General features: G+C 42.5%; 1 protein-coding gene across 7 annotated transcripts in view; it reads left to right on the forward strand.

The window, feature by feature from the left end:
- CEP350 (centrosomal protein 350) overlaps positions 1–23,320 on the forward strand; it is an 89,040-nt gene that overhangs the window by 19,265 nt on the left and 46,455 nt on the right. For 3 of the 7 annotated variants that reach the window (XM_040360230.1, XM_040360233.1, XM_040360235.1), the window contains exons 4-14: positions 1,701–1,812; positions 3,953–4,118; positions 4,808–5,277; positions 8,922–9,023; positions 12,206–12,316; positions 12,417–12,722; positions 13,005–13,624; positions 17,722–17,843; positions 18,552–19,510; positions 19,594–19,747; positions 21,997–22,142. In XM_040360230.1, coding sequence (XP_040216164.1) covers positions 1,701–1,812; positions 3,953–4,118; positions 4,808–5,277; positions 8,922–9,023; positions 12,206–12,316; positions 12,417–12,722; positions 13,005–13,624; positions 17,722–17,843; positions 18,552–19,510; positions 19,594–19,747; positions 21,997–22,142 — 3,268 coding nt within the window. The remainder of the gene's footprint in view (positions 1–1,700; positions 1,813–3,952; positions 4,119–4,807; positions 5,278–8,921; positions 9,024–12,205; positions 12,317–12,416; positions 12,723–13,004; positions 13,625–17,721; positions 17,844–18,551; positions 19,511–19,593; positions 19,748–21,996; positions 22,143–23,320) is intronic. The other 4 variants (XM_040360234.1, XM_040360236.1, XM_040360232.1 and 1 more) reach the window with 3 other exon arrangements.

Genomic DNA, 23,320 nt, shown 5'->3' on the forward strand with positions numbered 1-23,320 from the left:
ACCAGACCCTTCAGGATTTTAAGGGGAACCCTGCGCCAAAAAAAAATGTTGCGGGCATGTGGCCTGGTACGTTTCAGGAGGGGGGGCGGGGCACTCTCTCATCCCCCCCTCCTCCTTTTCCTGCGGCCTGCCAGGTTGCGTGCTTGGATAAGGGTCTGGTATGGATTTTTTTGGGGGGAACCCCAGGCAATTTTTTTTTCTCATTTGGCGCAGGGTTCCCCCTTAAAGGGGTTGTAAAGGTTCGCTTTTTATTTTTTAAATCGGTTCCTTTAAGCTAGTGCATTATTGGTTAGTTGGTATTAACCTTTTCCTTCGATTTTCCTCCTAAATGTTTTTTTCTTTGTTATCTTTGTCTGATTTACTCAAGCTTACTGAGGAGAAGCAGGAAGTGAGGAATTCAGACAAAGGAAAAAAACCTTTTAGAAGGGAAATCGAAGGAAAAGGTAAGTGAACCAACAATGCACTAGCTTAAAGGATCCTATTTGGAAAATAAAAAACAAACCTTTACAACCCCTTTAATATCCATACCAGACCTGAAGGGCCTGGTATGGAATTTGGACGTGGAGTCTGAAACCCCTGATGCAGCTATCTGCAGGAAATATTTCTACTTTTTCAAGTGCATATTCGTGGCGCTTTATCTGTTGTCAGACACAAACGTCCGTGTAAATGTAGCGTTACAAGTGAGCTTTGTGAAATATATTGCAGTCAACTTTTAATGGACTTTCGAAGCGGGCTTCTGGGCTGGATTGCAGAGTCTGTGTGGAAGAGGCTGCAGTTTATTCAGGGATGGTGGAACTAGAACCAGTGACAACACAGGGCCAGATTCAGGTACAATTGCGCCCGTGTAACGTAAGCCGTTTACGTTACACCGCCGCAAGTTTTCAGTTTTAGTGCCCGATCCACAAAGCACTTTCCTGGAAACTTGCGGCGGTGTATCGTAAACACGTCCGGCGCAAGGCGGTCCAAATCGAATGGGGCAGGTTCCATTTAAATTAGGCGCACTCCCGCGCCGGACCTACTGCGCATGCTCCGTTTCGAAATTCCCGCCGTGCTTTGCGCGAACTGACGTCATTTTTTTGATCGGCGACGTGTGTAGCGTACTTCCGTATTCCCGGACGTCTTACGCAAACGACGTGAAATTTTACATTTTGACGCGGGAACGACGGCCATACTTTAGACAGGAATACGTTTGCTGACTAAAGTTAAGGCACCCAAAACGACGACTAACTTTGCGACGGGAAACTAGACTAGCGGCGACGTAGCGAACGCGAAAAACCATTGTGGATCGCCATAACTGCTAATTTGCATACCCGACGCTGGTTTACAACGCGAACTCCCTCCAGCGGCGGCCGCGGTACTGCATCCTAAGATCCGACAGTGTAAAACAATTACACCTGTCGGATCTTAGGGATATCTATGCGTAACTGGTTCTATGAATCAGTCGCATAGATACTCTGAGAGATACGACGGAGTATCTGAGATACTCCGTCGTATCTCCGCTGTGAATCTGGCCCACAGTTCTTTGTTTTCACGCTCTTAGGCTCACAGCTGTTCAGAAGATGAGGGTGCTATCAATTATGGAGATTTTTAGGTTTCAGGACAGTAGGCTGTGACGGGATGGCTGACAATTACACTGAGAAATATTAAAATTGCAGTAAATGATCTTATTCTGTGAAATGTGTTTTTCTGTACCTTTTCAGCTGAGACACGTTGAAAACAAGCTGGATGTGGCCCCCACAAGCAGTGTCATTTTTGATCCCATCATGGATGCTAGGAAGCCGGTCGGTGCTACTCGGAAAATAAGTAGGAAGGGTATGTTTTGCCACCACTATCAGTGGACTGTACGCTTTTAAAACGTCCTCTTGTACTTCACATTGCATTCTTGTTAAAATATTGTGCCAATACTATGGTGTGCAGTCATTTGTAGAACAAGGTCTTGCCATTTTAAGTACATGCACTGCCCATGGATATTGGCAAGCATCCACATTCATTTGGCCATGTCAATGTGGTTTAATTTGCCAAACAGGGAATCTGTTTAACTTATGCACATTTACAAAGGCTCATTGTGACACCTCTTGCACTATTTCTCCCTGTGGGAAATCTATTCAGATGTAGAAGCCACACAGGCTGGTTTGTCTTTGCATGGGTATACTGTAAAAGACTCTGGGAGATGTCCTGTACTTATTAATGTACCCAACATAAAATATGCTTTTCATGTAAATTGGTGAGGTTTTATTGAGAAAGGTATATTATTATTATTATACACGATTTATGTAGCGCCAACAGTTTACGCAGTGCTTTACAATGTATAGGGGGGAGCACAATTACAGTACAGTTCAATACAGAGGGTACAGGAGGGCCCTGCTCGTAGAGCTTACAATCTAAAGGGAGGGGGTGGTGGTACAAAAGGTAACTGCAGAGAATGATTTGATAAAACATTACCATTCCAGAGCAAGTACAACTCCTAAAAACAGCAGTAATCTACATCATACAACAAAGCCAAATTGCCTCGGAGTAACAATTTATCAGTTCTGACATTACACCATGAGCCTACAATAGTAACCAAAAACCGCATACCAGCAATGGAGCAGTGTGTCCAACCATGGGGACCATAATTTATCAAACTTACTAGGACATCCTCTTTGTTGGCAGATGTACTTTTCAAAGAACACATCTTGTTTAATGAGTACCTTTTTTGTTTTTTATTGAATAGAAAAATGCACTGCAGGTCTTTGGGTAAATTCTTCTCTCTGACAAGGAAAACGGCATTACAGTAGTGGCATCGCCAAATCTCATGAGACTAGGTCTTAAAAGCACAGTGCCTTAGATAAACGAATGCTGCAGGTACACTGATCAGCCATACCATTATGACAGCTTCAACCCATTGAGGCATAGACTCCACCAGATCTTTGAAGGTATTCTGCGGTATTTGCCACCCAGCCATAGAGGCATTGGAAATGAGAGGTAGAGAAGAAAGGAGAACAGAGGAGAGAGATCAAAGAAGGAAAGGTGGGGAGGATAGGAGCCACAGTCCCATGTCCAGGGAGCCCACTCGTGAGACGAGACCTAGAGAGCCCGGGGGTCATGTGATAAATAACTAATCCACGGGTCGCAAACTTTGTGGAATAACTTCATCTTATCCTGAACTAAGGCCGTCAACCTCTCATTTAGCATAAGCCACGATAGTTTGCCCTTGAGCTGATCAAAGGGCAGGGCAGCGGATCTCCACAGGTCTACTTTTAAATAGGAAATACATTTTGATTGAATATAAAAACTTTTTTCCCAAGTCATCCTCCAGGACGGTCACATGAGAAATAGGCTCCTCCTCCTAGAGAAAACACAAGCATAGAGAGAAGTGAAAGGCTCCCCACCCACTACTGCCCTTCAGTTCTTGTGTTTCCTGCACTCAGTCAGGCACATGCACAGCAACTCCTGTTTTTGGGTTTTTACCATTTGATTTCTAGGAGGTGCCTGGGAATGCCTCTCTAGACTCACTCTGGTTTCAGCAGGCGAAGGTGGTCCTTTGCCAAACGTGGGTGAGAGGGGAGGATGTTTGCAGGTCGCTTAAAGCTTCATCCTCCCTCCCTGATTTGTGACCTTCAGTTCCCCTAACCCTACCTTTCGTGCTGAGGCTGCCTTGGTGATAGCTTGCACAGGGTTCTGCAATTTGCTACAGTTGTGGCTTTCTGAGCAATTAATCAGAATTTGCTACAGTGCATCTGTTGTTTACTATGTAACAAACACTGACTAGATACATCTGTTTCTGCCAGCTATGACAGACCTCACCTGTCAAACTAACATCAGGTTTGGGTCCATATGCATGTGGCTTTCGGGTTTAGCACCAAAGGCCTCCGGGATGTTCTGGATGCATCTTAGGCTGCTAACTGGTAGGTTATATCTATTTTTTTTTTTTTTTTCTCTCTGTAATTTTCTTTTTTAATTATAATTGTAGATGGACGATACCTTGAAGATACAAATGGTCACCCAAGCAAGTCTTCCCGCCCTAGAAAATCCATCAGAGAAAAGTCTTCTCGTAGTCCACTGCGTGTCACTACTCTGGAGAGCAATGTGAAAAGTTCATACCATGTTGGGTTCCGGGAACCTTTGGCCTCATATCGGTAGGTGTAATGTAGTCTCTATATTTTACAAAGCTTCAACATTTTTTGTTGTCCGGTTTCAAACGTGAGGTGTACTTATTTTACGAGGCAGTTAATCAGTCTGTTTTTTTTTTTCCTTAAAGGGGTTGTAAAGGTTCGGGTTTTTTTCACCTAAATGCATCCTATGCCATTTTACTTACTTGAGCTTGTTCACCTGCTGCGCTCGCCCCCGACGTCCCCTTCTCCACTCAGTCTGGTCGTTGATTGGATGGATTGATAGCTGTCAATCGCATCCAACGGCGGGGGGGCGCGAGTGATACAGCCGGTCGCTATAGCCGCAGACTGTATCGCGCCCGCAAGAACTAACCCCCATGGGAGAGAGCTCACATGAAGGGGGTTAGTTCTTGCGGGGAGGAGCCGGCCGAGTGAACCCCGTAAGACCAGGATCGGGGACACTGTGTGCAAAACAAGCTGCACAGGGGAGGTAAGTATAACATGTTTGTTTGTGTTTTTTTTTTTTTTTTTTTACGGGAACCTTTAGTGTCACTTTTAAGCCTTTGGCCAATTCTTCCTGAATCCTTCAGACAGGATGTCTGCTTGGAGACTAGACTCATTCAAATTCTGTAACAGTTAGTTATTTTCACTTTACATTCCTATTAGTAGCTGGACTTCTTCTATTTTGAAGACTAATCATAAAACGTCTCTTTTAGGGATGCTACAAGCGTGCTGTCATCTTCAAATGAGAAAAGCACTATGCACACTCTATCTGGTTTAAATAAAGGTGTCCAAGAGGAAAAAGACTTTGACAGCACACGTACTTCAGCTTTGGATGAGACCTCGGTACACTATCTGAATGACCGACTAGCCATTGATGCTCTGGAGTGGAGATTACAGCAGTCTTACAGTGACATACAAACTGGTTTTAGAGAAATTAAACCATCGGAATCTTCCCAGCAGCATGTGTCATTTAGTCCTTCAAGTAATAAGCTAGAGACTCTAAAGAGGCGGCAACCTGACACAAAATTGGAGAAACTGAAAGAGCGAATTCGCCGACAGTGGGAGGTGTCAGTTGAGAAGGACAACCGAGAACGACTTCCGAACACTACACACCATACAGATGTTACAGCAGGCACAAAGACACGGAAAGTGGCAGCTGCTCCTCCACCTCCATCTTACCGTGGTATGAGTGCTAAAAAAATATTATTCAGTGGTTTCTAAAGCTGTGCTTATAATAGATGGTGATCATATACTAATGTAATCTTATCTGCTTCTGAGTTTTCATAGAGTCCAATTAAAGCAGAACTCCAGGCAAGAATCATTATCACAAGATCTGTAATATGCATTGATTTATTTTTAATGATACAAATATCCTACATGTGCACAGTTCAACAACCTTCTGAAATCATAATAGGCTTGCCCATCTGACTGGTGACTATAGGGACTCCCCTCACTCAGATTAAAGTGCTCCCCTCACTCAGATTAAAGTGCTCCCCTCACTCAGATTAAAGTGCTCCCCTCACTCAGATTAAAGTGCTCCCCTCACTCAGATTAAAGTGCTCCCCTCACTCAGATTAAAGTGCTCCCCTCACTCAATGAAGTGGCTATAGCACCACATTGATACCACCACTCTCCTCTCTTAACCACTTAAGGACCGCCTCATGTAAATATACGTCAGCAGAATGGCACGGACAGGCACGTACCTGTACGTCCTCTGCTTGACGTGGGTCTGGGGTCCGATCAGGACCCCCCCCCCCCCCCCCGGTACATGCGGCGGTCGGTAAGCCTCAGGGAGCGATCCGGGACGACGGCGCGGCTATTTTTTTATAGTCGCGATCGCTCCCCCGGAGCTGAAGAACGGGGAGAGCCGTATGTAAACACGGCTTCCCCGTGCTTCACTGGGGCGGCGTATGTATCGAGTGATCCCTTATATAAGGGAGACTCGATCGATGACGTCAGTCCTACAGCCACACCCCCCTACAGTTGTAAACACACACAAAGTGAACCCTAAATGTTACAGCGCCCCCTGTGTTTAACTCCCAAACTGCAACTGTCATTTTCACAATAAAGAATGCAATTTAAATGCATTTTTTGCTGTGAAAATGACAATGGTCCCAAAAATGTGTCAAAATTGTCCGAAGTGTCCGCCATAATGTCGCAGTCACGAAAAAAATCGCTGATTGCCGCCATTAGTAGTAAAAAAAATTAAAAATGCAATAAAACTATCCCCTATTTTGTAAACGCTATAAATTTTGCGCAAACCAACCGATAAACGATTATTGCGATTTTTTTTTTTTTTAACAAAAATAGGTAGAAGAATACGTATCGGCCTAAACTGAGGGGAAAAAATGTTATATATGTTTTTGGGGGATATTTATTATAGCAAAAAGTAAAAATATTGAATTTTTTTCAAAATTGTCGCTCTATTTTTGTTTATAGCGCAACAAATAAAAACCGCAGAGGTGATCAAATACCACCAAAATAAAGCTCTATTTGTGGGGAAAAAAGGACGCCAATTTTGTTTGGGAGCCACATCGCACGACCGCGCAATTGTCTGTTAAAGCGACGCAGTCCCGAACTGTAAAAACCCCTTGGGTCTTTAGGCAGCATATTGGTCCGGGGCTTAAGTGGTTAAAGGGTCACTAAAGGAAAATTTTTTTTTAGCGAAATAGCTTCCTTTACCTTACTGCAGTCCTGGTTTCATGTCCTCATTGTTCGTTTTTGCTCTGATGTTGCTGTAATCCTTCTCTGTTCTGAACAGTCTGTTTCCCGATGAAAAAAGTCATGGGAGCTTTCTCTCTGTGGTTAATAATCAAGGAGGTGTGATTACTGTGTGTCTAAAACCCCTCAACACCAATCAGTTTTGTTTTCCAAACCATCACTGCCCTGTATTGGCTCTTTGTCTCTGTTCATCACAGAAGCACAAAACGGCATGCAAAAACGAAACTGTAGGTACATTATATGATTGATTTTTATCTATTTTTAACCATTTTTAAAAGGAATCAGTTAACTATTATGTCTTTATACGCTGTAAACAGTCATTTCAGCAAAAACATTTTTTTCCTTTAAGCATTGTCAAAGTTCCATATAATTTGGACAATTATCCGGTCCTTTAACACTTCCTCAAATTCATTTGATATCATTTTTTTAGACCAATAAAGCTCTTTTCGTAGCATTTATCACCACTGGGATTTTTATTATTTACTTTTAAAAAGGAAAAAGACAAATGTTTTCATTTGAAAAAATGCCATATTGCAAAAAATGGCCTGGTCATTAAAGTGGTTGTAAACCCTATGACAAAAGAGGGGGGAAAAAAAACCTTCAAGACAAAGGCATATCATACTAGCTCATTATGAATTACTTACCTGAGATCGAAGCCCCTGCAGCCGTCCTCGTACACAGCTCCAGCGGCCGACTTTGCTCCCGGAGTTACTTCCAGGTATCGCGGGCTCCGGCGCTGTGATTGGCTGGAGCTGTGATGTCACTGCCGCGCATGCGCGCGGAAGCCACCCATAACGGCACACTCGCTGAAGCAACAGGTACGCACGTGCCATTGCTTGAGTGCGCATGTGCTGATGAAATCGGAACATGCAAATACAGGGGATATCTCCTAAACCGTTTAGGAGATATCTGGGGTAGCTACAGATGAGCCTTATTATAGGCTTAGATGTAACAAAAGGTGTGCTGTAAGGGTTTGCAACCACTTTAAGCAGGCAAATCTTCCAGTCTGTAAGTGGTTAAGTTTGTTTGAGCATTGGAGCGCACACCCCAATGCAATAGGCTGCACACACCTATGGCATGCCTTAAGTTCCGAAGGTGGTGCCTGATTTTCATTTGAGTACATTGTGCTGCCTTACCTATGCCCACATTCTTCGCATCCTAAGAAAGTTGCACTGCACACCTTGGATGTGGTCTGGACAATTTGGATGTAATCTGTCTTTCAGAAATCGGTTTCTCTTTGTAATCATGGGTGGCCGAGACAGGGCCTAGCAGCCTTCTCTGCCACCATGGTGGGCCAGATAAATGGTGTTTTATGCTTATACCATTAATTGTCGGGTACCTCCTTTCCCCCCCCCACCCATTACGGCACATTTTACCAGAATGCTTAGTGCTTCTTGGGCTTTCCAACATCGGGTGTCTGTATCTCAAATTTGTAAGGTGGCTTACAAGACATTTGGTCATGGTTGCGCACCTTTTTGCTAAGTTTTACAAGGTGGATGCTTTTCATCTTCGGACGCTTGTTTTAGTCGCAACGTTTTGCATGCGATGGTTGAGGTGTTCTCTTTCCTTGTTTTGGTTGGCTTGTGTTTTCATGTTTGAACTTGTGTTGGCCTATTTTGGCTCCTGTTTACCACCCCTTAATTTTGGCACTGCTTTGGGGTGCCTCTATGGTCGAGAATTAGAAGAATCTGTATCCATCAATGAGTGAAAGAGAAAACAGAATTTTGTTACTGCCTTTTTTAAATCCCTTTTTCTGAGTTCATTAATGCATACAGCACCTGCCCCTTTTTTGTGGTTATTTGTACCGTTTTGTTACTAAATGGTTTGTCCACAGCAGAGAGGGGGTTTATACCAGCTAGAACTGTCAATAGGCGGTGCCAAGTTTAGTTACTGACTGTCGTCCTGTAGATGGCGCTATAAACTCTGTGGTCTAAAATGATCAATGAACTCGGAGAAAGAGATTGTACGGTAATATTTTTTATTTTTATTTTTTTTATAAATAGACTGCTTCTTCCCTTTCTCTTCCCCTTAATAACATTGGGTTATTGCTTATGTAGAGAGCGGTGTAAAAACACACAACTTGTTGTTTTTGCTTCCCCCCTCTAGGTTTTAACCCCCCAGAAACAAAAATCCGAACTCCAGATGGCAAAGTCTGGCAGGAGGCAGAATTTCAGAACCTCCATAGTACATTGGCACCATCATTTCAGGGTGAGTGTTTAGTATATGACGGGAACATTGGAGTTTATTTGGTTGTGTCTGCATGATCAGGAAGGAGAAAGCCTATTTGTAAATTCCAGTATTGGACAGCTAAGTGAAAGGTTAATTCCACAGAATACTTTTAATATCTAGGTTTAGTATAAAGGGTTAAATCCTTTTTAGAAAAAGTACTTGCCCTCCATTGGCATTCTCAAAACAGCTTTAGGCTGTCTCTTGACTGGGTGTTTTGCTATACTTCCTGTGTTTTAAACCATATAAGTTTTTGGTGCAAAACCTTTAAATTTGAAATGCCTGACGTTTAAACGTCTTCATAGATGTAGCCTTGATCAGTCACAAAAAGCATGGTTCTAGGTTCATCTACATCAGGGATATGCAATTAGCGGACCTCCAGCTGTTGCAGAACTACAAGTCCCATGAGGCATAGCGAGACTGATAGCCACAAGCGTGACACCCAGAGGCAGAGGCATGATGGGACGTGTAGTTTTGCAACAGCTGGAGGTCCGCTAATTGCATATCCCTGATCAGCAGCAGCCCAGACTGGAGATGAATGTTTTTTGTTTTCCCCGTTCAACCCCCAAAAAAATTCAATTATGCTCACCTACAACTACATCTGTGCAGTTTTCAAATGAAATCGCTCTAAAGTTCTATTAGCGTTTTAGTAGCTGTTGGGAGCATTCGTGTTTTTATTTTTACAGTACATGAGGCTCCATGCACACTGGCTTAAAAATCGCTGCTTCTACAGGGGTTTTGTGATCTGCCTGTAGAAGAAGCTCAATGTTATCCTATGTGTCCATGTACATTGGGATGATTTCAGGCATATTTTGAGCTCAACGTTTTAAAGGCAGGAAAAAAAAAACTGATTTGTGTTTTTGTTTGAAGCTTTCTGGCAGGAAAAACGCAAAACTCTCCTAAACTCATCTGAACTTGGTACAGGACGTTTTGTATGACCATTTTTTTTCTGACAAGAAAACTGGCATTTCTTTAAGGCCCCTTTCACATTGAGGAGTTTTTCAGGCAGTACAGCGCTAAAAATAGCGCTGCTATCCCGCCTGAAAAACTCCATCACTGCAGACTCAATGTGAAAGCCTGAGGGCTTTCACACTGAGGCGATGCGCTGGCGGGAGACAAAAAAATCTCCTGTCAGCAGCATCTTTGGAGCGGTGAGAGGAGCGGCATGTATACCGCTCCTTCACCGCTCCTTCCCATTGAAAACAATTGGAAACCGCGGCAATGCGCCTCTATAGAGGCGCATTGCGGGCGGTATTAACCCTTTATCGGCCGCTAGCGGGGGTTAATACCGCACCGCTATCGGCTGATTCCAGCGGCAATCCCGGCGGTATAGTGCCGCTATTTTTAGCGGCGTTATACCGCCACCGCGGCTCCCGCTCCAGTCTGAAAGGGGCCTTAAGCTCATTGTGCATGGAGCCTGAAGCTCGAAGAATGCTTCTCGCATAAAATAGTGTGCATTAACACATAGGATAACATTATTCGCTTCAAAGAGCAGAGAAAAAAAAAAAGCTCATAAGGCCTCTTGCACACTTTAGCTTGAAAAAGCTGAGTACAGTTTATTTTTTATATTTTTTTAGCTAAAATTCAGGCTATTAATTGCAATGTGCCTACGCACACAGGCGTGTAAACCAGCGCTGTGCATTCTTTAGTAAGGGAAAAAAAATGGAAAAAATCTGCTTTTTTTTTTTTCTTCTTTGGTCAGTAATTTACGCCTCCTGTGTGCGAATGTGCACAAATGCGTGTTCTTGTCCATTTAAATATTATGCAGAATGAGAACGCAAGAATACTTTTTTTGCAAACAAAATTCTGAAAAAGTAGCTGCTCAAACAGGAGTATTATGTGCAAAGAGGCCTAATGGCTTCTAGGCTCTTAAAAAAACACTAGTGTGCATAGAGCTCAAACCTTGCAACCGTTCAGTTAGGCCCCTTTCACACTGTGGTGTTTTCCGGGCGTTATTCAAGCGTTTTTCAGGGGCTTTGGCATTAAAAAAAAAAAAAAACCTGTAAAGTGCCTGAAAGAAGCCTCATCTGCAATCCCAATGTGAAAGCCAGAGTGCTTTCAGAGCCCTTTCAGACTGCCAGCGCCCGAAAAACGCTGGTAAAGCACCGCTAAGACCCTAACGTTTTAGGGCGTTTTTGCAGTGCCTCAGTGTGACTTCACAGGTACCCAGCTTCCACTTCCCCTCCAGGCCACCTAGGCGGCCCCTCCCTCCCATCAATCTTCTGAGGCAGGTCACGGGTCCCAGAAGATTGCCCGGCCACTCAGGACGTGTGACTCGCACATGCGCAGTGTGCACCCGGCTGTGAAGCTGCAAGCTGTCACAGCCGAGTGCCCACAGTAGTGATGCCTGTGCTGTGGAGAGCAGCAAGGCTTTGGGCGGCCGCATTGCTGAACCGTAGGACAGGTGATATACTTGTGATTATTGCTAGCGGCTGCTATAGCCACTAGCAATAATCATTGTATTCTCCAGGCAGGGACAGCTTCCAGCGAATTTCCTGCTGGGAGAAGGCCATGTTTTTCCAGGAGGGATTCTTCTGTCAGCACTGACTGTGTTTTGATGGGGAAATCATGGTTGCAGAAAAGAAATTTGCACGGTCTTTGGCTTGCCTTTAGATATGGATAAAACAACTCTTTAATTCCTGACAAGAATTAAAGTAGTTGCTAAAGAAAACCTTTTTGAGTGAAGGAATGCTTACAACATCAGTTACCTTAAGCCTCCTACACAGGCATTTTGGCATGTCATTTTTTTTTGGGGCGGGGGGAGAGGCCACCTAGACGGCTCCTCCCTCCCAGCAATCCTTTGAGACGGGTCACAGGTCCCAGAAGATTGCCACTCAGGACGCATGACTTGCACATGCGCAGTGTGCACCCAGCTGTGAAGCTGCAAGCTGTCACAGCCGAGTGCCCACAGTAGTGATGCCGGCGCTGCAGAGAGGAGCAAGGCTTTGGGTGGCCGCATAGCTGGACTGTGGGACAGATGAGTGTGTGTTTATTAAATTTCAGCAGGTACACTTTTTGTAGCTGCTGACTTTTAATAAAGACATAAAAACGATGAAACGCCGCTTGAAGAATCACAAAATTGTGCGTTGGTAATGGAAAATCTGCTAATATAATAATGAGATTGACGGTGAAAAAGAAAATAGTCTCGTCTCCTGTTTGCATAGATGTTGCACCTTCCAGTGAAAAGACAAAAGAGAAGAGGACATCTAGGCCAGTAAGAAAGGTGCAGAGATTGGGAGGTGCGGCGGGCTCTGCAAGTCCTGATGGGAAAATGGGTAAGTAACGCATAACCTCTTTGTGATTGGCTTTATTTGCATGAGTAACTATATTGTGTCATTTATGAGTTTTTTTTTTTCCTTGTATTTTGTGATTTAGGACACCTCGTTGGTACATCTTCATGGAGAGATGGTCAAAAACTGGTAAAACAAATCTTGGGTCCTGCACCCAAGGTTGAGAAAGAAGCAAAGTCTCAGTCTAATGATCAGACAAACAAACAGACTTCTTCCACAAACCCAGCAATGGATAAAAGGTCAGCATCCAAAGAGAGGAGCATAGAGAGAAGAATGGCATCCGATGATCAGCAGCGGAAAGGGCGTTCAAAGTCAAGCGATCGACTTACTGGCAAAAGATCCTCTTCTAAAGAACCACCTAATGAGAACCAGGACAGGACTAATAAATCAGGTTGGTGGGTTCTTTTTTTTTTTTTTTTTATTTGAAAGAGGGAATATTTGCCAGAAATGTAATTTTAATAGCTACAGAATATAATTCTTCCTACTGCAAAATTTGAGAGTCTCAATGCTATTTTAGAAATGCATCCAAATTAGGAATCCCTTAGAATTCCACTCCCCTAAAGTCCACAATAGCGGAGAAAGCTGAGAACTTGAGTGCAGAGACCTACCTAGCTCCTGGTGTCCATCCCCGGTGGTTAACCCTTATAATACTTTTATATTTTCACATTTCTAGCTCACTCTTCAAGTCGTTCCGAGTCGCATCCTGCTGAGAATTCTACTAGGGGCCAAACTAACAACACAAATGGTTCAAACAATAACAAGAAGTCACAGACTGCAGAGAAGCAGAAAGTCAAGGCTGAATCATCGGAGGTGAGAAAAGATTTTCTTCCACTGGAAATCAGGGGGATTTTAGAAGATCTGCAGTTGGACAGTGCGGTTGATGGCACTAAACAGGTTCGTAACAGAAGCCACAGCCCCACCAAAAGGAAGCCTGAAAAGGGACAAGTTTCTGAAGAGCCACATATCTCTTCGAAAAGAAGGCATTATGACACTGAGCAGGTACGCTTATATATTATGCGGCAACAGGAGGAGAGGAAAAAGAGACAGCATGAAGAAAGAGAGGCCCAGCGGCAAGCTGAGGAACAGAAGAACAAGCGCCTGCAAGAATTGTATCAAAAACAAAAGGAGGCTTTTAGCAAAGCTAAAAGTGCGTCCATTGGACAGCGTGAGAAGGATGCACAGGACACGGCATCAAGCAAGTCTTTAGATCCAAATGCACGGCGACAAAACGATACTTACACCAAACTGCTGCTAGGACAAGCATGGGCTGAAGTCTCTACACAGGAAAAGCAGGTGGGTTTTTATGTGAAATTTCTATTTCAAAGTTTTCAGCTCCTCAAGTTAGAAGACAGATGAAAACAAATAATGACAGCAGATTAATGGAATGGAAGTTATAAAAGAAAGCATCGAACTTGTGTTACAAATTGCAGATGAACATTGGGTTATATTATTTTCTTGTTCATTGAATTACACAGGATTCAATGACAATTGGGTTTATCTCACCATAAAATCCATTTATTACCAGTCATTAGGGGGCCTACCCCTCTGTGTTTATGCTCCTTACTCTCAGTACTGCTTTGTTACAAAACTGAGGTGTGCCAGGAGTGAGAGGGTTTATACCAGCCTTGTCAAGCCTCGTACACACGGGCCATAATCTCGTCAGAAATAAAACATACACAATGGCCAGACTCTCCTTTCAAAAGAACCGCTGTTCTCTTGAAATAAGAACACGGTGACGTCATCGCGTACGACAAGCATGCGCTCGTCACATTCAGTGCCATCGCCGCCATTTTGCTGCACCCTACCTATGCCTAGGAAGCTACCGTGCATGCGTCAAAGTCATTTCGAGCATGCGTGGGTTTTCACGGCGACCAGGTAAGTATACACACTCTGGGGTTTCTCGGCAGGAAAACTACCGAGAATCTCACAACGAGAAAATAGAGAGCGGGTTCTCTATTTTTCTTGTCTAGATTCTGGGCAGTTTTCTTGCCGAGTATACCGAGCGTGTGTACGAGGGTTCACTGTTATTATGGTGAGCACAAAGACAATTTTTTGTTAATGCATTATTTATATAGTGTGTGTGTGTATGTGTGTGTGTATATATATATATATATATATATATATATATGTATATATATATATATATATGTATATATATATATATATATATATATATATATATATATATATATATATATATATATATATATATATATATACACATTTTTTTTTTTTTTTCTGTAAATAATTTAGCTACCCTTAGATGAAGGCCCTCTTTCGTTCATTTATCCTTTTTGTGCGCCAGAGTTTTCTCATGGCTTGGTTTAGAGGAGCAGCATTCCTCATACAGTAGCTGAACTGTCATTCTGACTTTTTGGACATTTTTATTGGGAATTTTCCTCACTACTTAGGTGTTTCTTGCAACATGCATTTTACGCCAAAGTCATTCTTAGACCCGCTATGTAAATGTTAATACATCTAGAATGTGCAGTTGGTGTGTAATGGTGTGTGGCCAGTTCAGTTTTCATTATCTGTGGCATATACTGTGTGTGTATGTGTTATTTTTATATATATATATATATATATATATATATATATACGTGCACACACACACTCTCTATCTCACGAAAATTATTACATCTCATATTTTTGTAAATATTTTATTTAACCTTTTATTTGACAACACTGAAGAAATTACAGTTTGCTACAATGTAAAGTAGTGAGAGTACAGCTTGTATAACAGTGTACATTTGCTGTCCCCTCAAAATAACTCAACAGACAGCCATTAATGTCTAAACCTCTGGCAACAAAAGTGAGTACACCCCTAAGTTAAAATGTTCAAATTGGGCCCAAAGTGTCAATATTTTGTGCAGCCACAATTATTTTGCAGCACTGCCTTAACCCTCTTGGCCATGGGGTTTGCCAGAGCTTTACAGGTTGCCACTTGAGTCCTCTTCCACTCCTCCATGACAACATCACGGAGCTTGGGGATGTTGGAGATCTTGCGCTCCTCCACCTTCCGTTTGAGGATGCCCCACAGATGCTCAATAGGGTTTACCCTCGGCTTCTTTAGCAGGGCAGTGGTTGTCTTGGAGGTGTGTTTGGGGTCATTATCATGTTGGAATACTGCCCTGCGGCCCAGTCCCCGAAGAAATGGGATCATGCTCTGCTTCAGTATGTCACATTACATGTTGGCATTTGTGGTTCCCTCAACGAACTGTATCTCCCCAGTGCCGGCAGCACTCGTGCAGCCCCAGACCATGACACTCCCACCACCATGCCTGACTGTAGGCAAGACACACTTGTCTTTGTATTCCTCACCTGGTTGCCGCCACACACGCTTGACACCATCTGAACCAATACGTTTGTCTTGGTCTCATCAGACCACAGGATATGGTTCCAGTAATCCATATCCTTAGTCTGCTTGTCTTCAGCAAACTGTTTGCGGGTTTTTTTGTGCATCATCTTTGAGGCCCCGTACACACGACAGAGTTTCTCGGCAGAATTCACCGAGAAACTCCGTCAAAACCCGGATTCTGCCGAGAAACTCTGTCGTCTGTACAGTTTTGGCTCGATGGAGCCGCCGAGGAGCTCGACGAGAAAATAGAGAACATGTTCTCTATTTTTTCGTTGTTCTATGGGAGAAGGCGGCCCGCCGAGCTCCTCGGCGGCTTCATCCCAAAACTCGACGAGGAACTCGACGTGCTTTGCACGTCGAGTTCCTCGGCCGTGTGTACGGGGCCTTAGAAGAGACTTCCTTCTGGGATGACAACCATGCAGACCAATTTGATGCAGTGTGCAGCGTATGGTCTAAGGACTGACAGGCTGATCCCCCACCCCTTCAACCTCTGCAGCAATGCTGGCAGCACTCATATGTTTATTTCTCAAAGACAACCTCTGTGTAAGACGCTGAGCACATGCACTCAACTTCTTTGATCTACCATGGTGAGGCCGGTTCTGAGTGGAACCTGTCTTGTTAAACCGCTGTATGGTCTTGGCCACCGTGCTGCAGCTCAGTTTCAGGGTCTTGGCAATTTTCTTATAGCCTAGGCCATCTTTATGTAGAGCAACAGTTCTTTATTTTAGTTTTTTAGAGCCTCTGAGAGTTCTTTGCCTTGAGGTGTAATGTTGAATTTCCAGTGACCAGTATGAGAGACTGAGAGCCATAACATCAAATAACACACCTGCTCCCCATTCACACCTGAGACCTTGTAACACTAACAATTCACATGACACTGGGTAGGGAAAATGGCGAATTGAGCCCCATTTGGACATTTTCCCTTAGGGGTGTACTCACTTTTGTTGCCAGTGGTTTAGACATTAATGGCTGTGTGTTGAGTTATTTTGAGGGCACAGCAAATTTACACTGTTATACAAACTGTACACTCACTACTTTACATTGTAGAAAAGTGTCATCTCTTCAGTGTTGTCACATGAAAAGATTTAATAATTTTTTTTACAAAAATGTGAGTGTGTGAGCGTCTCCGTTCTATCCGTTCTATCCGTTCTATCCGTATGTGTATATGTGTGTGTGTGTATGTGTATGTGTATGTATGTATATGTATGTATATATATATATATAATTAGGGCTGCAACTAACGATTATTTTCATAATCGATTAGTTGGCTGATTATTGTTTCGATTAATCGGATAATAGCCTTAAAAAAATTAACATTGTTACATTTTTTGGGGCCAATTTGTTGTTGGGCAGATTACAAAACACAAATTGCCGCAAAAACACATTACATGCTTTTCTGCAGCTTCTCCATTGAAGTATATTGAACCAAAAAAATACAAAATAGCACAGTTTTGCGTTAAAAAGTCCTTGCCCTTTCCAAATACGCAGCAACTGAAAAAAAATCATGGATGTGAACGTGTCCCATAGGAAACCATGTAAATGAACTGTAGTTTGTTTCTGCAAAAAGCACCAAAAAACAGAGGTGTGACCCCAGGCCTGAGATGTTTAGTAACATGATGGGGTTAAAAAAAAAAAAAATTTAAGTACAAAAAGAGAAAATAATCTCTACTGTAAGGGGTTCATTTTTTTACTGTGGGACAGTGAAAGTAATATTTACAGTAGTGATTTGCTTTTTTGTACTAAAGGGCTAATTTTAGTTGTTTTAACCCCATTATGTTACTGGCCAATTAATCGATTATGAAAATTGTAATCGATTAACTTCATAACCGATTAGTTGTCGATTAATCGATTAGTTGTTTCGGCCCTTATATATATACACTTTACCTTTTACTACTGTGGCCATAACATTTTTTTCAAGTTTCATTGTTTATAGGGAGCTTAGTAAAAAAAAAAAAAACTTCCCTTACATTTTATACTGCAGCTTATGCAGAATGCAAATATAAATTTCTTCTTTTTTTTTTTTTCAATAAAGACGAATCCTTTGTATCAACCTTCGGGTGAGTCGGACAAAGAGAATAAGGGCCAGGAGAGACCTCATAGTGCCTCCTCCAGTAGTGACCTCTCTCTCTCTGAACCTCTGCAGCCTCTACTCAGGTGAGTAATTTTCTATTCTTTCAATAATTATTTTAGCAAGCTGAACAAAAATGGCAACCTCCCCAATTTTTTTACTAGCCTTTAAAGTGAGGGGCACATGGAAATGCATTGCATATAAGCTAGTATTTTTGGTTTATCTTAATCGTACAGTACAGGATTCGTAGTCATAGACCATTATACAGTATGCCGCCTAAACACTGGTAAAAATCTTTACTGGGAGCGCCTCTCGGCGCACGCTCCTATAACCCCACCCATTCTGTGGGGCTCCAGTGTTTTGCTGGTGTACTTGGGTGATGGACCTGATGGAGAAGTTTCTGCAATATTTTTTATTTTTTTTATTCTGCACTAGCAGAATTTACAAAAGCTTGGAGCGGCCACTATCAAGCCTTAACTGGAGCTGGGAGAAGATGCATTGCAAATGTGTGCAGTTTAATTGGCCTGGAGCGCCCACTAGGGAGCACATTATTGTAAGTCAGGCCATGATTTGAATAGTAGGACAAACGGGAATGAGGGGGCCAGTGTTCTTTCTGAAGAAAACCCACAACAGCTGCATTTAGATTGGGAGATATGGTATATACTGTCCATGGGTTATAGAATTGTATTTGGGTATTTTCTGAAAATCTGCCTGAAGACGAATTTCCACTTTTCTCGTTTAAATGTTATATTTCATGTTTTCGTAAATGATTTTTATTCGTTTTTTTATTAAAGGAATGACCTTGTAGAGACATCAATCTATCCTCAACCAGACAGACTGACCTCAGAAAGTTTATTACCTCATTCTTATGGCCAGACATCAGGGGGAGCTGGAATTCTTCCTCAGTATCTTGCCCTTCCTAAAGACTTGGAATCTCTGTTCAGCAACTGGAAAAGTTCTACAAATGTATTTCCATCCAATCACAATGCAAGTGTCCAAGGAAAACCATCTGCAAATTTTAAGAGTAATCTAGATCGCATAGAATCCTTAAAAGCAACAGCAGTATCACTGTCCTCTAGAATTGAAAATGAAGCTAAAAAGTTAGCTGGTGGTTCGGTTAACTTTCCATCGGCATGGTCTGTAGATCCAGAGCCGAGACAGACAATAAAATCAGCTTGGAAAAAGCCGGATAGTCCCCCGGAAAGAGAAAGCCAAGAGGATGTTTTCTCCAGTAGGATGCAGAAAATGCTGCGCACTTGTTCAAGTAACTTCTCCCAAGATGACCTTCCTGGGGCAAACCATCTCTACAGGAAACATCCCGAGGAGCTTATTCCTCCCAAGTCTACATTGCTGGGGACATGCAATGTTGGACAGGAAGAAAAATTGCCTGTGCAAAAACATGAAACATCTGCAAGGCCTTCTGAAATGTCAAAGAAAGCCTCTCTGTCACCAAACTCCAGCACCAGCTCTATTAGTGAGGGGCCAATATTGAGTGATGCCAGTTTTTCTGAAGGGGAGGGTGTTCTTAAACACGAGTCACAACCCAATCCAGCTGAAACTCTTAAAAATAAAGAGTTCTGCATCCGGGACACCAAATCTTTTGCACCACTTTCCGAGTTCCAGAGGGAGGCTGATAAGTACCTACCTTTGCCAACGTCTAGCATTAGACCAGATCCTTGGGGGGAGTTGGCCAAGGGAAGTCCGCACAGTGTCATAAACATCTTTACCAGATCTTACCAGCATTATGGCAAAGGTGAGGATACTAGAACATGATTTTGAAGAGTATGCAATGCATTTTTGTGTATAGGTGTTTAATTGTTTTTTTGTTTTTTTAAGTAGAGCTAAATGAAAATACTGAAGAGAATGTACCAAATATTCAGCCTGTGCATTCAGCAACCAGTCCTCAGAACAGCGTCTCCTATGCAGATGATTTTGTTTCATCCCAAGCTAATGAATCGGCCCTAGACTCTCAGAAGTCTGCTCAACGAAGGTTCGACTTCTTTATGCAATTATTATCAGTTATACATAATAATTATAAAAAATTAAATCTATACATTAGGCATACATACATGACATCATACATTTTGATCGGGTTAAAACATAAAGCTATTGATTATTTGTTTTTGTCATTTAAAAAAACGTTTAAACAACTTCTACAATTGAAGTAAATGCTTAAAGGGGTTGTAAAGGTACAACTTTTTTTTCCCTAAATAGCTTCCTTTACCTTAGTGCAGTCCTCCTTCACTTACCTCATCCTTCGATTTTGCTTTTAAATGTCGTTATTTCTTCGGAGAAATCATCACTTCCTGTTCTTCTGTCTGTAACTCCACACAGTAATGAGAGGCTTTCTCCCTGGTGTGGAGTGTCGTGCTTGCCCCCTCCCTTGGACTACAGGAGAGTCAGGATGCTCTCTACGTTGCAGATAAAGGAGCTGTGTGTTAGTGGGCATCCTGACTCTCCTGTAGTCCAAGGGAGGGGGCAAGCACGACACTCCACACCAGGGAGAAAGCCTTGCATTACTGTGTGGAGTTACAGACAGAAGAACAGGAAGTGAGGATTTCTCAGAAGAAATAAGGACATTTAAAAGCAAAATCGAAGGATGAGGTAAGTGAAGGACGACTGCACTAAGGTAAAATAAGATATTTAGGGGAAAAAATTGTACCTTTACAACCCATTTAAAGTAGAACTCTAACCTCTTAAATCCCTAACACTTTTTACTGCTGCACTGGGAGTCGTGGGATCAGCCAACATCTAACACTAAGTTCAGTAGTTGAAACAGTCAGCTAAAGGGCATCTGATCTTGCTATTTACTATTCTGCTCTGTTACATAAAAGTACACTAATGAGATATTTTAATCAGCAGAATTTGTTGACTATATTTTGCCGTTAATATTTGTGGTTCGATTTTGCAATCTCCATGTGAACAGACACTCCTAAAACTGCATCACACATTAGGACTTCTACTTGTGTAACTGATCTAGACTTCATGAGGTGCTTGCAGTTGGGTTCCTGCCTCCCATAGTTATCGGGCCCCTACTCCCTTGAGACGCTGTGTTTAAATGTTACACCAGTGAGACATGTCTTATCATTATCATAGAGTTCTTCACCACAAACAGCTAGAGATTGCGCTGATCAAAACCCCCAAAGCATGCTGGTATTTGTAGTTCACTTAAATGATCTTTAAGCACTGTGGCGCTGCAGCTCTCGTAATGTTCCGGTCCAGCTGGTGCTGCGCACCAATGTAATAACCCACGACACAACTACTTTGTGCATCCAGGTGGATTATACCTTGGCCCAAAATAGAAAATCATTATTTTTTTTTTAGCTGTATATGTCTTGTTATTACTATAATCTACCACCAATGAACAACCCAAAATAGATTCTCCTGCTCCTGACGATCGCAACAATTCCACATATGTGTATGTTGTTTGTATGCTGTAGTAAAGCCCAAAAGCTATAGTGCGCATTTTGCTTCTTCTTTTTTTATTTTTTCTCAAAGCACACCAACACTGACTGACACTGATTCTAATTAAAAAAAAATGGTTGAAGGTCTAAAAATATACTGACCTTGACCCTCAACCCTTACTTGACCCAAACACTAACCCTGGCACTGACCTAGATCAAACCTTGATCTAGGTGATTTTCTTTATTTTTTATTTAAAAAAACTATTTACACTACTTTTTTTTTTTTTTCCCCGGCAAGGAACGAGAAAGATACATCGTATTCTTCTCCATTCACAGAAAAAAAACATACATACATAAAGAAAGGTCTTGGAACTGCATCACCAGTTAAAATGGTTCTAAAGTCAAAGGGTTTTTCTTTTTTCTTTATTGCATTCTATGCAATAAGGTAAAAAAAACTTCTGTGTGCAGCAGCCCCCTAATACTTACCTGAGCCCCATCGTAATCCAGCGATGTTGCACAAGTGTCTCAGCTGTCTGGGACACTTCCTCCTGATTGGCTGAGACAGCAACGAGGTGCCATTGGCTTTTGCTGCGGTCAATGAGGAGGGGGCGGAGCCGCCATGGGGCTCCGTGTCTCAATAGACACACAGGGCAGCGGATCGTCTCTGGTGCCCCATAGCAAGCTGCTTGCTGTAGGGGCATTCGGCAGGATAGAAAGACCTGCAAGGAGGATAGTATCACTTTAACATTGTGTGCACATTTTTCTCAATGGTCTTTTTCAACTTTGACTATGGCTTCCACTGTTCTATATATTTTTTTATTTCTGCTTTTTTCAGTAGTGTGGACATCAGTGCTTCCAGTGCCAAGGAGGAACTGTCATCTGTCAAGTCTAGAAGTGAAGGAGCATCATCTCACTCTTCACAACCTTCCTCTGTTGCTTCATCTCCTTTATCAGTTTCCTCCCATAGAGGGAGTTCAAAGAGTAAGCCAGAGTTATATTCTTGTCTACTTCTTTTTATTTTTATTTTGGTAATTATAAGCAGATATATTTCAAAGTATAGTCAGAATTGTATTCCCTAGCTCTTATCTTCTGCTGCTGTCTCTGTGCTGAAAGCAGACCTAAAGTCAACAGACATTTCTTTTTCTTCAAGCCCACCTTAAGACCCCTTTCACACTGGGGCAGTGTAAGCATTAGCGGTAAAGCGCTGCTAGTTTTAGCAGCGCTTTACCGTTGTTATAGTGGTGCTATTTGGCTGCTAGCGGCCGAAGAAAGGGTAAATAGCGCCTGTGTTGCGCCGCTGCCAAAGCACTTTGCAGGCGATTTAGCAGCGCTGCCCATTAATTTCAATTGGCACTGCATTTTGGGAGCAGTGTATACACCGCTCCCACATCGCCCCAAAGATGCTGCTTGCAGGACTTTTTTTTATTTTTTTGTCCTGCAAGCGCACCGCCCCAGTGTGAAAGTATTGGGCTTTCACACTGGGGTGGCTTTGAGAGGCGCTTTACAGACGCTTTTTTTAGCACTAAAATGCCTGAAAAGCACCCCGGTGTGAAAGGGGTCTAACACTTTAGAGTTTCTTGCACTTCTATAAAGCTCAATCCAGCTGCAGGTCTTGTCTGTTGAGTTAACCAGGAACTGTTCAAGCAGAACCTATGATTTGGCCTACTTACAGAGGATCTTCAGTCTTCAAAATTAATAAATAAGGGTCCGCTCACACAATAGAAACGCAGTCCAGAATGCGTTCCAGATGCTTTTCTGCATGGGTGTTTTTGAAGCATTCCATTGCAGTTTTGGTGCAGTCCAGTGCTCCCCCCCCCGTCTCTTTTTGTTAACCTTAAGGGTCAGTTCACACCAGATGCAGTCCAGTTCCTTTTTTTTTTTTTTTTTTTTTTAAACGCATGGAAAGTAGGTTACATCAATTTTAATGGCATAGTTCATTCCAGTGCTTCCAGTTCCAGGAAAAATAGTAGAACATTCACTGGACTGTACTGGAACGCTGTAAAACACGTCAAAAACACACTGGAACGCACGTGTCCTTATTTGAGGTTAAGAAAAAGAGGGGGATAAAAATGTACTAGACTGCCTCAAAAACGCATCCAGGAACTCATCCAGACTACAATTCTATGGTGTGAACTGGCCCTAAATAAGGACAGGTGGTG

The sequence above is a fragment of the Rana temporaria genome, chromosome 7, assembly GCF_905171775.1.
Source record: "Rana temporaria chromosome 7, aRanTem1.1, whole genome shotgun sequence".
Taxonomy (NCBI): domain Eukaryota; kingdom Metazoa; phylum Chordata; class Amphibia; order Anura; family Ranidae; genus Rana; species Rana temporaria.